General features: G+C 46.4%; 1 protein-coding gene across 2 annotated transcripts in view; it reads left to right on the forward strand.

Moving 5' to 3' along the window:
- ACO1 (aconitase 1) overlaps positions 1 to 13,044 on the forward strand; it is a 65,797-nt gene that overhangs the window by 12,129 nt on the left and 40,624 nt on the right. For both annotated transcript variants that reach the window (XM_084834638.1, XM_084834639.1), the window contains exons 2-3: positions 5,868 to 5,985; positions 7,100 to 7,268. In XM_084834638.1, the coding sequence (XP_084690764.1) occupies positions 5,889 to 5,985; positions 7,100 to 7,268 (266 nt within the window). In that variant the 5' untranslated portion in view covers positions 5,868 to 5,888. The remainder of the gene's footprint in view (positions 1 to 5,867; positions 5,986 to 7,099; positions 7,269 to 13,044) is intronic.

Genomic DNA, 13,044 nt, shown 5'->3' on the forward strand with positions numbered 1-13,044 from the left:
CTTGGAAACTGGGAAATGTATAGAACTTATTTCCATAGAGTGCATTTTTATGATCCAAATATTAGGACATACTGGATAGGGTTCACACCCCTTTGACACTGATGACAAAATACCAATTGATTTTTGTAGAAATGGACGGCAGCCTTTGAAGAATCCAAGGCGATGTGTTGTGAAATTGTATTGCAGGCAGCAAACTTTACCCCAGATAGCCTTATCTTGGGTGCCCTGATGTTTGCACTTTGTGGCATATAACTGTCTCCTTTTACACAAATACCTTGAAGCAGAGACATAATTCAGTGTATTTTCATGTCCTTGACTGAAGCATGTTATAAAATTATTGTTAAAATGTTAATTCACCTGATTTTTTAAAAAAGAAAGAAAAACCAGTCGATCGATTTAGTTGATTTTTAACAGTGCATGGGTTTGGGGGAAGGGAATCAATAATTCAACATCTTGTCTTTACCCCAGGTTCCACTTCACTAGGGATATTCAGCATGTAATAACTAGCCCGTAACTAAGTAAAGTACCCCCTGCCTTGGTATTGAGTTAAACAGTCTACAAAGTCTGCATTGACTCATCTGCTATGTTTAATCTTCAGAGAATGCCAGGCTACAATTATGCTTCACCAGCAAAATGACAAAATACGTGAAAATTGCAACCACATTTTTCCCCCTTATTGCATGGTTAAAAGAAACAGCTCCCCTTTGAAAGAAACAACACAGTTGCCAAGAAGAAAGCTTCTCTCTGCAGACACCTTGCCGTTTCTTTTTCTTTTCTTTAGTTGATGGGCTTCTCAGTTGACAAATGTTGTGAGGCTTGAGGCTGACTAAGCAACATCAGCTAGTCTTCAAAGACGTTCATTCAGTTCAATGGGAACTCTACAAAGCCATTAGTATAAATTCAGTAGGACTTGCACAAGAGCACTTGTCTGTGGATTGTGTCCTTAGATTTCTAATTCACCCTATCAGCAAGTCTGGAAGTAACAGTTCTCAGCAACAATCCAACTAACTGCATACTCACTACCCTTTATTTCTAATGTTCAGGTGTGAGTGCCGCTCCTTATGCAGCCAAAATGGCACCACACACACACAAGAGCAGTCTCGGGGGAGTTCTCAGGTTTGCAGAAGTACTGAGAAAAAAAACCTTTAGAACCTTCCCACCTCCCCCCCCAACCCGCCCCCCAGAAGAGCTCAATAACTGAGCATGCTCAGTAGCTGTGGAAGGCAGAAAAAAACCAGGTGAGAGGAGGAATGGAAGAGAGTATCATGTTGACTGAGTGTAACCTTGAATAGGGCACACCACACTGCAAGACTTGTAGCAGGTCCCACTTGTCAAATGCTATTTCAGCTTAAAAATACTCTGCACTATCTTAACCTTCTCCACCAAAAGCTCACCCGAGTGAGAAAATGTTCCGACTTTAAGGAATGGTTCAAAGGTATGGATCAGTTACCTAGGCACACTCCTCTGTGTTTCTATGCATTTCCAATGCCATGCAGGTGAAATAACTCAATTTATTCATTTGGGACTTGGGTCAACGTGTTTATTATTGGGGATTCATCGGTGGCAACCAGCAGGGAAGGTCTCCAGTATTCTTTACCACACGAGCAACAAATATTTCAAAAGCTACCAGCCATGCAGGGAGGCAGACGATGCTTCCTTCAAAATAGGCCTCTCTGCCTCGTGCTGAAATGCATCATCTTCATCATTTATATAGCTCCATTAGTGCGCGTGGAAAGTAAGACGACAGGTCATGACCTATAGGGCTAGGGTGTTGGAAGTCTTCAGCCTGAGATCCAAAATCACTTAAGGAGAAGCTCTTGGGGGCACATTTCAGTGGTGGACGGGATCAAAAGTAAAAGGGGGCAGGACCAGAAATATAGAACATCCCAGCATATTGTAGCGTAAAGCTCATACTGCCAGTAACTCAGCCTTAGGAGAGGCATTTCAACCTTTTAGAATGTGGAAAAGCCAGGAAACCCCCAAACCCTTGGCGGTTGGGGTAAAAGGAATGGACATCTGGGGAAACCCAAAGGGCCAGACCGGGATCCCATGCAGGCCAGATTTCACCTCCCAGCCTGAGGTTTCACACCTCTGAAATAAAAGAAGAGCTCACAGATGTTCACACCGTTGGCCAATTAATTCGATGCAGACTTTTTTTGCCATCTGATCCTAAAACTCTTTTATTTCAAAACATGAAATTCTGTGCAGACAAAGCTGGGGATGGTATTTGTACGCTTCATTTTTTTACTGCTGTAGTGCTTCACCTAGATTAGTGAGTCCTCGGAAATGTTTCTATAGTTAAAAGGGAAAGGTGCTGCTTAGCAGAGGGCTGGACTCCGGCTTTCAACAGTCCTGCACCTCTGTTTGTGTGTTACTTAGTGTTTGAATAACAACCAGTATAACTGACAAGCAAGAAGGGCCCCAGGAGAAAAACAGCCTGGTGAAATAAAACGAAACAGAGTGAAATGTTTAGCTACACTGTATGTACAATCCTTTTTTTATGAGGCAGTGCCTCAGGAAAGACTGGCAAATGTTAGGAATCCAATCCGATGCAGTCTGTTTATTGGTGTGTCTTTTAACTCTTCTTTCTTCAAAGGACTGTCACAAAGACTGTTGATCAAGTATGGTAAGGGAATGCATTCTAAGTGCAAACTCACACTTGTGATTGGTTCCTATGGTTACGGTTTAGGACAGGGGTGGGCCACGTATGCCTCTTCCCCGGCTGCTGTTGCGGCCACCGCCACCAAATAACGAGACATACACTCATGGGAGAGGGCCTTCTCCGCTGTGGCACCCAGTTGTGGAATGCCCTCCCTTTGGAGGCCCGATAAGCGCATACATTGGTTTCATTTCGGCTCCAAGTAAAAACATGGCTTTTAACCAAAGGTAAATGCATTCCCTAAAGTAGAACACTATTTTAACGGTTTTATGGTTTTAGATTTTGATTGGTATTAGCTTGTTTAATGGTTTAATATGTTTTTAGCTGTTTAAATTATTTATTGTTTTATACTGTTTAAATGGATTTTGTCTGTATGCTGCCCTGAGATCTTAATGATACAGGGCAGGATACAAATGTTTGAGAGAGCGAGAGAGAGAGAGAGAGATGCCACCATGGTGGCAGCAAAAAACAGCAACTACAAATTTCCTTTAAAATAACCTTGTTGGGAAGCAGAATCGACTGCCAGAAGCTCCCCATTCACATAGTTTTGAAGGGAAATTGCCACTCTTTCCTTCTGCCATCGCACTGCCAACATTGGGTTTGCAAAACAGGGCCACATCGAGGCACTGGTTTGCGCGAGTGACGCTTCTACGTAGGCCGCTGTTTTTATACCGAGTGCAACTTGAATGGTCGTGGCTCAAATAGATGCCACGGGAATCACAAAAATGCACAGCAGTGACATCTGTAGCCTTCTGTAGCCCCCTTTTCGCTGTTGTTCTCCACGCGATTGATCATTCTCCGTGCAAGCCGCTTGAGATTCGCAAGTGAGGATCAGTTCAGATTTATGGGGCCTTGACCCAAAAGCTCACTTTCCCTTCTTCCTCTTTGACGGGCGGATTGGTTTCCAGACACTCAACTGGATAATGACCAGTGCAACTGACAGTGTTCCAGTCGAAACCATTAAGTTAAATGCAGTGGAAGCTGGTGGCTCCGATGTAAGTGGGCCGGTGAATCCGCTCCAGGTTTCATCAGAACTCTAAAGGATTCTGCACCCTGGATAGCTCCTTTAGAGTTCTGACTGAAACCCAGAGCGGATTCACTGGCCCACTGACATCGGAGCCACCAGCCTCCACTGGTTAAATGAGCATTTGGCAAACTGAGAGCAGTGAAAGGTCCATTTATGGGAGCTATCAACAGAAGCTGCTTCTTTGAGGTGGGGATGCTTCCCCTCTTCCTGTGCTCCAAACGAGGTTGTAAAAATTGGGCAGGGATCAAGAGGGAGATGCATGCTTGCGTGGCGTACCCATTTTCCCTCTTGGGCATTCCCATTTCAATAGAAGCTACCCGGAAAACCTGAACAGCTAATCCCATTGCCACGCCACTCTTGCTCTTTGCGATAGCTTCCCTATGTCCTTTTCATGTCCACGGATTCTTCCCATTTGGGAATTCAAAGAAAGGTCTCTTGTATAAATCCCCTTAGCTGTTGATGCAGCTTTGAAAATTGCATTGCAAACATGATTAAGACCGCAAAGGGCTTTGCATAGCCAAAAATGCTAGACAAATGGCTAAGCCAGTGGCACAAGGAAAGTCATGGCAGGGGGAGTGCGGGGGGACAGATGCAGAAATAAGGAGAGCGAAGACCTCAAAAAGTGGAAACGTTCCTTTTAGTCCAGGGGTAGACAGCCTGGTGCTTTCCCAATGTTTTGGACTACAATTCCCATAATTCCAACCATTGGCCATTCTGGTTGGGGCTGATGGGAGTTGCAGTCCAAAACACCTGGAGGGTAGTCAGGTTGCCTGCCCCGATTCAGTCCAATGTGTTTCAAGCCTTATAACTTTCCTTTGGAGGAACGTTAAAGAAAAACAGCTGGTGTAGCGTAGTGGCTAAGAGGCCGAACTGTGAATAGGGAAGTCCCCAGTTCAAATAATGCCTCTGCCATGAACTCGGGAGGAGGCCTTAGGCAAGCCGCTCTGTCTCAGCCTCACCCCCCACTGCAATATGGAGGATAATAATAGTGGTTTACTGTGCAGGGTTGTTGTAAGCATTACAGCTAGGTAATGCATGGCAAGCACTTTGGACATTTCAAGGAGCTATTGAAATTATAAGCATCGTCATTATTATTATTATTATTATACCATCCATTCTCATTTTTCTAATTATTTACTGCTGTTGTTTCAAGAAAAGACAAAAAAGCATAAAATATATAGTAGTGATCCCAAAACAATATAGATCTTCAAGATAAATTGAAGTCACAAACAATTGTAATTGAGTTAAATAATAGTGCATCCATTTCAATTTTAACCAAGGAAGAAAAAGGGCCAATCATAGTTCCAAAATAGATTCTGGATAGAGCCTTATTGAGTTCAATGGGACTTACTTCCAGGTGACTGGGAATAGTGGGGATGGGGAAACTGTGACCCACAAGGCTCTCCTAGCAGTCCTGCGATGGTCTCCAGGCTGGGTGTGCCCACTTTTCACTGCCACACTCCCTTGCCTTTGTTCGGTTTCTTGCTTTTACACTTCCCTTTTGCTTCCCAACCCTTTTGTTTGCCAGAATGCTGTGCTGTGCTCTCTCCTGGCCTCAAATGCCTCCCTTTGTCTTTTTTATCCTGCATATCTGAAGCGCCTGTGAGGATTTTGCTGTTTAGGATTGCAGCCTAATTATCCTACTTTACTTCATGACCTTAATTTTGGAGGGGGAGGTTCACTACTTTGTGGACATTTTCCTTTTAAAACAATAATATCTTTAGTCCACTATATTTTGGTGGAACTATATATTCCAGAACTGGTTCCAAACCCCCAGAAAAGTGATGAATCTTACACAAAGATAAATATTTATGTCTGACCACATACATACAAGGTATTCCAGATTCTTATAAATAAAGACAAATTTCAAAAACTTTATTTTTATTTATCATTGCATTTACATCCCGCCTTTCTTCCTCTTGCAAGGAAGCCAAGGTGCCTTACGTGGTCCTCCTCCTCTCCGGTTTATCCCCACAACAACCCTGTGAGGTGGGTTAGGCTGAGAGTCAATGACTAGCCCAAAGTCACCCAGTGAGCTTCATTGCCAAGCGGGGACTAGAACCCGGATCTCCTGAGTCCCAGTCCAACACCGTAACCACTACACCACAGAAGCTCTCTTAAAGTGGCATCTTAAAAGTGTAGAACTTAATCCAGTGATGTGACCGTGTCTTGTATTTGCAGCGACATCAGAACTTTTCAGCCATGAGCAACCCTTTTGTGCATGCCGTGGAGCCGCTGGACCCAAGCCAGCCGACAAAGAAATTCTTCAACTTGAACCATTTGGGAGACCCAAGATACGGTATGTTGGCTGCATCCAGGAGGAGTTCCTCTAAGTAGAAATCTGCTTGGCAGCCGTGGCTTTAGAGCTGGTTTGCATGTGCATGCGCATCACTTGATCTAGCCTTCCCCAACCAGTGCCCTCCAGATGTGCCAAACTGGAACTCTGATACTTCCCAGCCATTGGCCATTCCGACTGGGAATTATGGGAGTGGCAATTCCACACATCTGGAGGGCACGAGGGTGGGGAAGGGTGGCTCGATCTCTCCTTACTTGATTATGGAGCATTTGAGGATTCTGGGAGCCGCCTCATGCTTCAGAGGAGCCATGGCTTTCTATGCCTTTCACTGTTGTTCAGAACAAACATACTGGGCTGGCTGGACCAAATGGTCTGGCTCAGCACGAGGCCCTTTATGTGGCTGCATATGTGGGCAGCAGCAGTCTTTGGTGCCATCGCATTGGTATTATTGAGGTCAGCGTGTGTGGTGCGAATGGGAGCAGTGTGTCACCAGACACCCAGCGGATGTGCGCCAGGAACTGTGGCTGCTTGTGGCTCCCTGGAAAGATTCATTGCCTCCCCACTGTTGTTTAGAGAAGTTTCTGCTTCACGCTTTTCATGACTGCAGCAGCAATGTGGAGTTACTGGGAAAATACAGCTCCCCCTGCCCCCCAGCCCAGAATTTCCCCCATGTTATAGATCTGTATCCAAGTGAGCAGGCCAAATATGGCCCCGCAAGGCCTCTACTGGGGCCCACCATGGCTTCCCTGACCAGTTCTCCCTGCTGATTTCCCTGCCTCCTGTACGCTCCACGCCCTCCCCCAGTGATCCTGATCCTTCTTTCACCACCCCTGCTAGCGTTCTGTGAGTGCATGTATGTGTATGCGCGCAGATGTGCGCATGTGTACCCTCATGCGTGTGGCGCCCAACCCTGAGCCAGCATCACATGCGGCAGTCAGGACCGAAAATGTGCCGCCCTGTTCTATACGTTGCATAGCTATGGCTTCTATGTGTTAATGATAGAGGTGCTCTCTGTTTGGCGTAGCTCCAGCACCTGAAAACCTTGGCTGCACTTTGGCAGCGCAGAGGAAAAGACTTTTGTTCTTCGGCCTCCTCTGTTTTCTTCTCTCCCTTCCAGCGCGTTTGCCGTTTTCTATCAGAGTCTTGCTGGAGGCCGCGGTCCGGAATTGTGATGAGTTCCTGGTCAAGAGGGGTGATGTCGAAAATATCCTCAACTGGAATGCAATGCAGCACAAGAACATTGAAGTGCCATTTAAGCCTGCACGCGTGATCCTGCAGGACTTTACGTGAGTTGTGGAATTGTGTTTGATTCTGTTTAAAACCACGGTGTTGTCATCATCCTTATTTCTTTAGGGCACAATCCTATGGGGATAGTCTGCCGCCTCTGAACTTGGAGGCAGCTGACTATCCCATGCAGGGCGGGTGGAGTGCAGAGGGGATTCTCCCCTCCACGCTCTGGCCGCCCTGCATTTGCAGTTAGACAGCGAATTTCAGCTGTCTAACTGGGGTGCCTAGAAAGTGTCATACCAGTGCTTTTGTGGTGCCTGCCCTGCCCCCAGGAACACCCCCTTTTGGCTGCTCCATGCTGCTCTTACAAGCAAAGAGCCAAGGATGAACCGCGCCTCCTACAAGGCAGAAGGGGAGGGGGCAGGGAGACGGATTTCTGGGAACCGAGCTTGGAGCATTGGCTCCGAGCATGGTTCCTGTACACCGAAAAATCCTATGTCCGTCTAGACGCTGCCTAGTGGCCACAGGATTGTGCCCTTAATTAATTAATTACTTCAAGCCTTTTTATCCCACTCCTGGTACAGCTTACATGCAGTCAGTCAAAACAAGACAGCCCCCGCCCACAGGCTTTCAGTCTAAAAAGGCGCAACACAAAAGGAAAGGGGGAGGGAGAGGGGAGAGGAAAAAATCGTATGGCATTTCATCAGGTCTGATGGAATCGCCCTCCTTCCCATGTCAAAAGCGTTTAAACGATAGTCATTTTCTGGAGAGATGGGAAGTCTTTGGAGAAGAACACCTGACTTTACTTGTGGCTTTATTTTAGGCTGTGCACAAATTGGGGTGAGATGCCTGACTCTGTCAGCGCTAGGATGCTCCTGGAAAAAAAACAACAACCACAGTCCATGTTAAGCTACAGCTTCAGCGGCACATGCCGAGAGTGTCGTGTGACCGCCTGCCCTGTCATGCGCACAGATTAGTCTTTCAGCATGCCACCACAGCCGGATGTAATCAGGAAGTTGTGGGGGCATGTTAAGAGCTTGTGCATAATGTAGCACATGCTGTCAGCAGCCTTGCGAACACCACCACCTTTTTCGGTCCATGCTGATGTCTGCGAGAGCAGGAGCTCGGCACAAATTGGCTGAGTGTTCATGCAGCGGTGGCCGTGCACTGACGGGATCGCATGACATAGCCCCAGCAGTGCTCTTTCAGAAGAAGCAGTTCTGGAAAATCTCCTACCTTCCCTTGTGCCCTTGAACCAAGGCCTTCAACTGGTGGCCTGTGATCTAAACTCAGTCCAGACCTCCAGTGGATCCCACCCTCAGCACCTCCTCCACAAACGTATTGGCTGTGCAGGGCGAAGCAAGCAAGCTTCCTGCCAGCCTTTTTGTGCTTCACACTGGGAGCTGGGAAAAGGGAGCAGGGCTTGTCTTGAAACTCATCCAGAGCCACAGCACAAAGGGCAGTGACACGGGGAGGGGCCGAATCCTGACGGCATCAGTGTTTGGCTGGGTTACCAAATTGTGGACCCCAAGGATTTAAACAAGCTTTACTTTACAGAAGCACCTCTACTCCCCAGACAGTGACACTGATTGTAGGTCTCTATTAATTATTAACGTTCATTGACATCTCAGTAGCGCGCGCGCGTGTGTGTGTGTGTGTGTGTGTGTTTATAGCCGTTGCGGTATAGTGGTTAGAGTGTTGGACTGGGACTTGGGAGATCCGAGTTCTAGTCCCCACTCAGCCATGAAGCTCACGGGGTGACTTCGGGCCAGTCACAGACCCTCAGCCCAACCTACCTCACAGGGTTGTTGTGGGGATAATATCGAGAGGAGGACGAGGAAGACCATGTAAGCCACCTTGGGTTCCTTGCAAGAGGAAAAAAGGTGGAATATAAATGTAAGTGTGTGTGTGCGCGCGCGTGCGCGCGTGTAATTAATTAATTAATTAATTTTTATTTGTGTTTATGAGAGGACTATCAAATATTTCCCTAGGAGTCATGCAATCCTTTTTTTAAAAGAGCAGAAAATAATACAACAGAATCTAACAAATCTAAATCTTAGAAAGTCAAAAAACATCATTATAAACCCAGGAGAAAAACTTTGCAAAGCCATCCCAATTAAAAAAAAAAAAAAACAGTACAAAAGCCAACCTGAGCAAATATGATACAAAGGAAGAGCTAAAACCACTTAATAAATACAGGAGCTAAAATCCCCAAGTTGATTTGTTGTTTTACCCATAGTGGTTCATTTACACGCGTCTGCAAAATTATACCTTCATAGTACAAACCAGTACATTTTCCCTTAGTTGTCTCTAACTTGACACTTTATGAACTCAAAAACTAACCAGTTCAGTACAACAGTGTTTATAAGAATTTAAAATTGCAGTAACTTTGATTTTATCAAGACAGAACTAAACATTTCAATAAATAAATAGGTTCCTGCCCAGAATGGCATGACTGCCAATTTTCCACATCCCACCCCATCTGTAATGTAGTAGAACTCACTCCAAGTCCTGATGACAGCACATACTGGTTATGCATTTCACTGCCCCTTGGAATGGCTGCTTACACATTTCCAAAAAAGAGGAAATGCCTCAGCAGAAAAGAAGACAAAAAAGGACACAGATTTGCATAAAAATTGCATATGTTTATATGGATCTATGCAAATTTGGAAATAATTCCTCTAATTTCGATAGAAATGCAATACAGTTCAGTCCAGGGGGAAAGCATGTGACCTGGTGACTTGTGTACCTGCTAGGTCAACTGTCCAGGCACTCTTGATGGGCAGTTTCAAGGCCCCTGCCTTTCCTCCATATGGCTCTTTATCATTACACCAGACTTCTACTGGTTATCAGCGGTAGGGATGTGCAAAAGTCACTTACCTTTTCGAAGGGGGTGATTTGCAGGGGGGGAGTGCTCCGTACCTCCCCCCGAAATCCTAACCTGGCCGGCTCCGCTCCGCGGCAACTCTGTGGAGCTGCCGGCCGGGTGCATTCGCAGGCGTGTGGAGCCTGCGGATGCAATGGTGGCAGCTACAGCGGCCGCCATTTGCGTTCCCTTTTTTTGCCGTGATAGGCTACGTAAATACTTATGTAGCCTATCATGGCCTCCGCAGGGACGCAAATGGCGTCCCTGCGTTAGCCGTGATAGGTTACGTAAGTATTTACGTAGCCTATCATGGCAAAAATGGGGAAGTGAATGGCGGCCGCAGACGCGGCCGCCATTCACAAAGCAGCGCGAACGGCACCAGGTAAGTGCTCCGTTTAGCGCGCCTTTCGCAGGGTGGTGGGGCAGGGGGGCTTTGTTCCGCCACGGATTTCGGGGGGCCGAATGCACTGGCATTCGGCCTCACTGAGATCCGTGGCGGAATTCTCTGACATCCCTAATCAGCGGCTACCAGCCACGATGGCTATATATTGCCTCCAGTGGCAGCATGCATCTGAACAGCAGTTACTGTGAAACATGAACAGTAGGAGGGTGCTCTTGTGCTCAAGTCGTGCTAGCGCACTTTCCATAGGCATCCGGTTGGCCACTATGCAAGCAGAGTGCTGGACTAGACTGGCTCTTGGTCTGATCCAGTACGGCTCTTCTCATGTTCTTATGACTGAACAGCCCTTCACATAGAGGATGTCTTTCAACAGAGGACTGCACCTGGAGAGCCTTTCGAGTAAAGGACTGTCCCCTCTAAAGTCGGACAGATGGCCACCCTACATGGTCCCTGCTTCACATCATTGGCTGCTGCTGCTTGGGAAATGCACAGCACGGTGATATCAGGACGTAACATAGTTTTTACTACAGATTTTGTAGGGTGGGGAGGATAACTTAACTCGGAGATGCCATTCTTGGCAGTACTTCTGTGCTTGTCATAATGTATAGTTTTGCCCTGCAATCTAGAAGCTCAGCTTAGAAACACACAGACACACACACACACACATGCGGATGGCAGGGGGGATTAAAATTCAGATTTCCTCATCTGTGCGGAACTGTTTCAGAACTGGCGGCCAGATTGCCCCACCCCCAGACTTCCCCTCCCCACAGGCCAAATGATGGCAGGGGGTGGGGGGCCACCCCCTGACATCATCGGGTCCCGCACCGGCCCTTCAGTTCGGGAAGCGGCTTCACTCCGCCCGGGCTTTGCTTCTCCCTCACGTTCCCCATGTGGGAAACCTAGGGGAGGCGGGAAGGCAAGCCACCTCAGTCTCCTTTGCTCTTCCATTGTAAGGCGACGGAGGAGCGAGGGGGACTGAGCTGCAAGGCAGTTGCTCTCCTGCCCCTCTCCCTTCTGAGGGGGTGTGGCTTTGAGGGGAGGGGCTTTGGAGAAGGGCCTTGCCCAAGGCCCTGCAGGCCAGAAGGGCTGATCTGGGGGGCCAAATGGTTCCCTTTCCTTGTCCCAGAGGAAGCAGTAATGGGGAAAAAAACAACCTGCAGGATGCCTTTTACTAGAGAAAATAATTATCCTGAGATTATGTATATTCTGAATTTTTCTTATAGATGGCTTCAGAACATACCAGTTCTGGATCCTCTTTTTAGTTTTAGGTTTATACCTGTACAGCCTTTTTCTTTAGAGAGTTTTGCTTGTTGCCCCCGCCACCCCCTAGGAAAAGGGACAGTACCATCTTTTGAACTTGCTTGTTACAGCACATTGAGGAAACTGGGAAAGTCAGCAATACCTGACTGGGGGACTGAGATAAAAATAATTTTGACATATTAAAACGTGATCTGAAGTGAACAAATCAGTTCCTTTGCATTGCGGTCTGCCCCCTAAAATGGAGTTTGCAACAGAGTACACCGAGTTGGGTAAACAGATAAAAAAGTAACTTGACACATTTCATTGTACGTCATTTGAAATTTGCTGTTCTTTGAACTTTAGCCTTGTAAAATGTCAGGAAATGTTCCCAGCATTGGTGTATTTATAATATTCATTTCAAACTCGAACCATATTTCCCAAGTGATGCTTAAATCAGGTTTGGAAGCTGGCTTGTTTGTTCAATTTCTGCATTTGTAATTCACACGTAAACCTACAGTGGCACTGCGCACGCACAGCTTGCTGGCTAGCATAGCGACACTTTTGATTAAGCTTTCCAGAAAATAGTGAAACCCGTTTGTTTTCTAAAAGGCCTCCAAGTGTATCTCTTCTGGCTAAAAGTAAATACAAAAATCTATTGTCTTGTTAGAATACAAGGGGGAGAATTAATAGTTTCTGCTCCAAGTCTGGCTTAGCATGTTGGGTGGTCTTAAGGAGACAGATAATAAAATATTTGAAACTATTCCAGGTGAGTGTGGGCTACTGTACCCTAGGCAGGTGCATGACAGATATGCACAACTTCTCTTGCAAAGATCTTGTTCAGTTGATACTGTACTCCAGTAATACTTGCAGTAAGATAAATTCTTCTAATTGATTCAATTTTTAATCATTTGTTTTGAAGCCGATAAAATTCCTCTAATTTCCCATTAGCACAGGGCTGGGGAGAAGGTAGATCTCCAGATGTTTGGGACTGCAGTTCCCACATGCCCCTGCCAGCGTGGCCAATGGCCAGGAATGCTGATAGTTGAAGTCCAACACATCTAGAGATCTACTTTTTGCCTATCCCTGAATTATAGAAATGGGATTATATGCAAGCAACGGCAGGGCGGGTGGGGCAGTAGAATTATTCCACCTAACTCCACCCCAAAAGGTTGCCTTCATATAATAGACAGTGGTGTGACTCAAAATCTAAAATCTGTGGATCTGTGGTTAGTTGGAGTGGATTTTTGACAGGTTATGAAATATAATTTTCTGGTGTAATACCCCAAGAGATCTGTACCAGATTGCATTTACGCTGGAGCCTTTCTTTGCC

This window comes from Heloderma suspectum, chromosome 2, assembly GCF_057233095.1.
Source record: "Heloderma suspectum isolate Gila_16-S chromosome 2, 16-S_ref, whole genome shotgun sequence".
NCBI lineage: Eukaryota > Metazoa > Chordata > Lepidosauria > Squamata > Helodermatidae > Heloderma > Heloderma suspectum.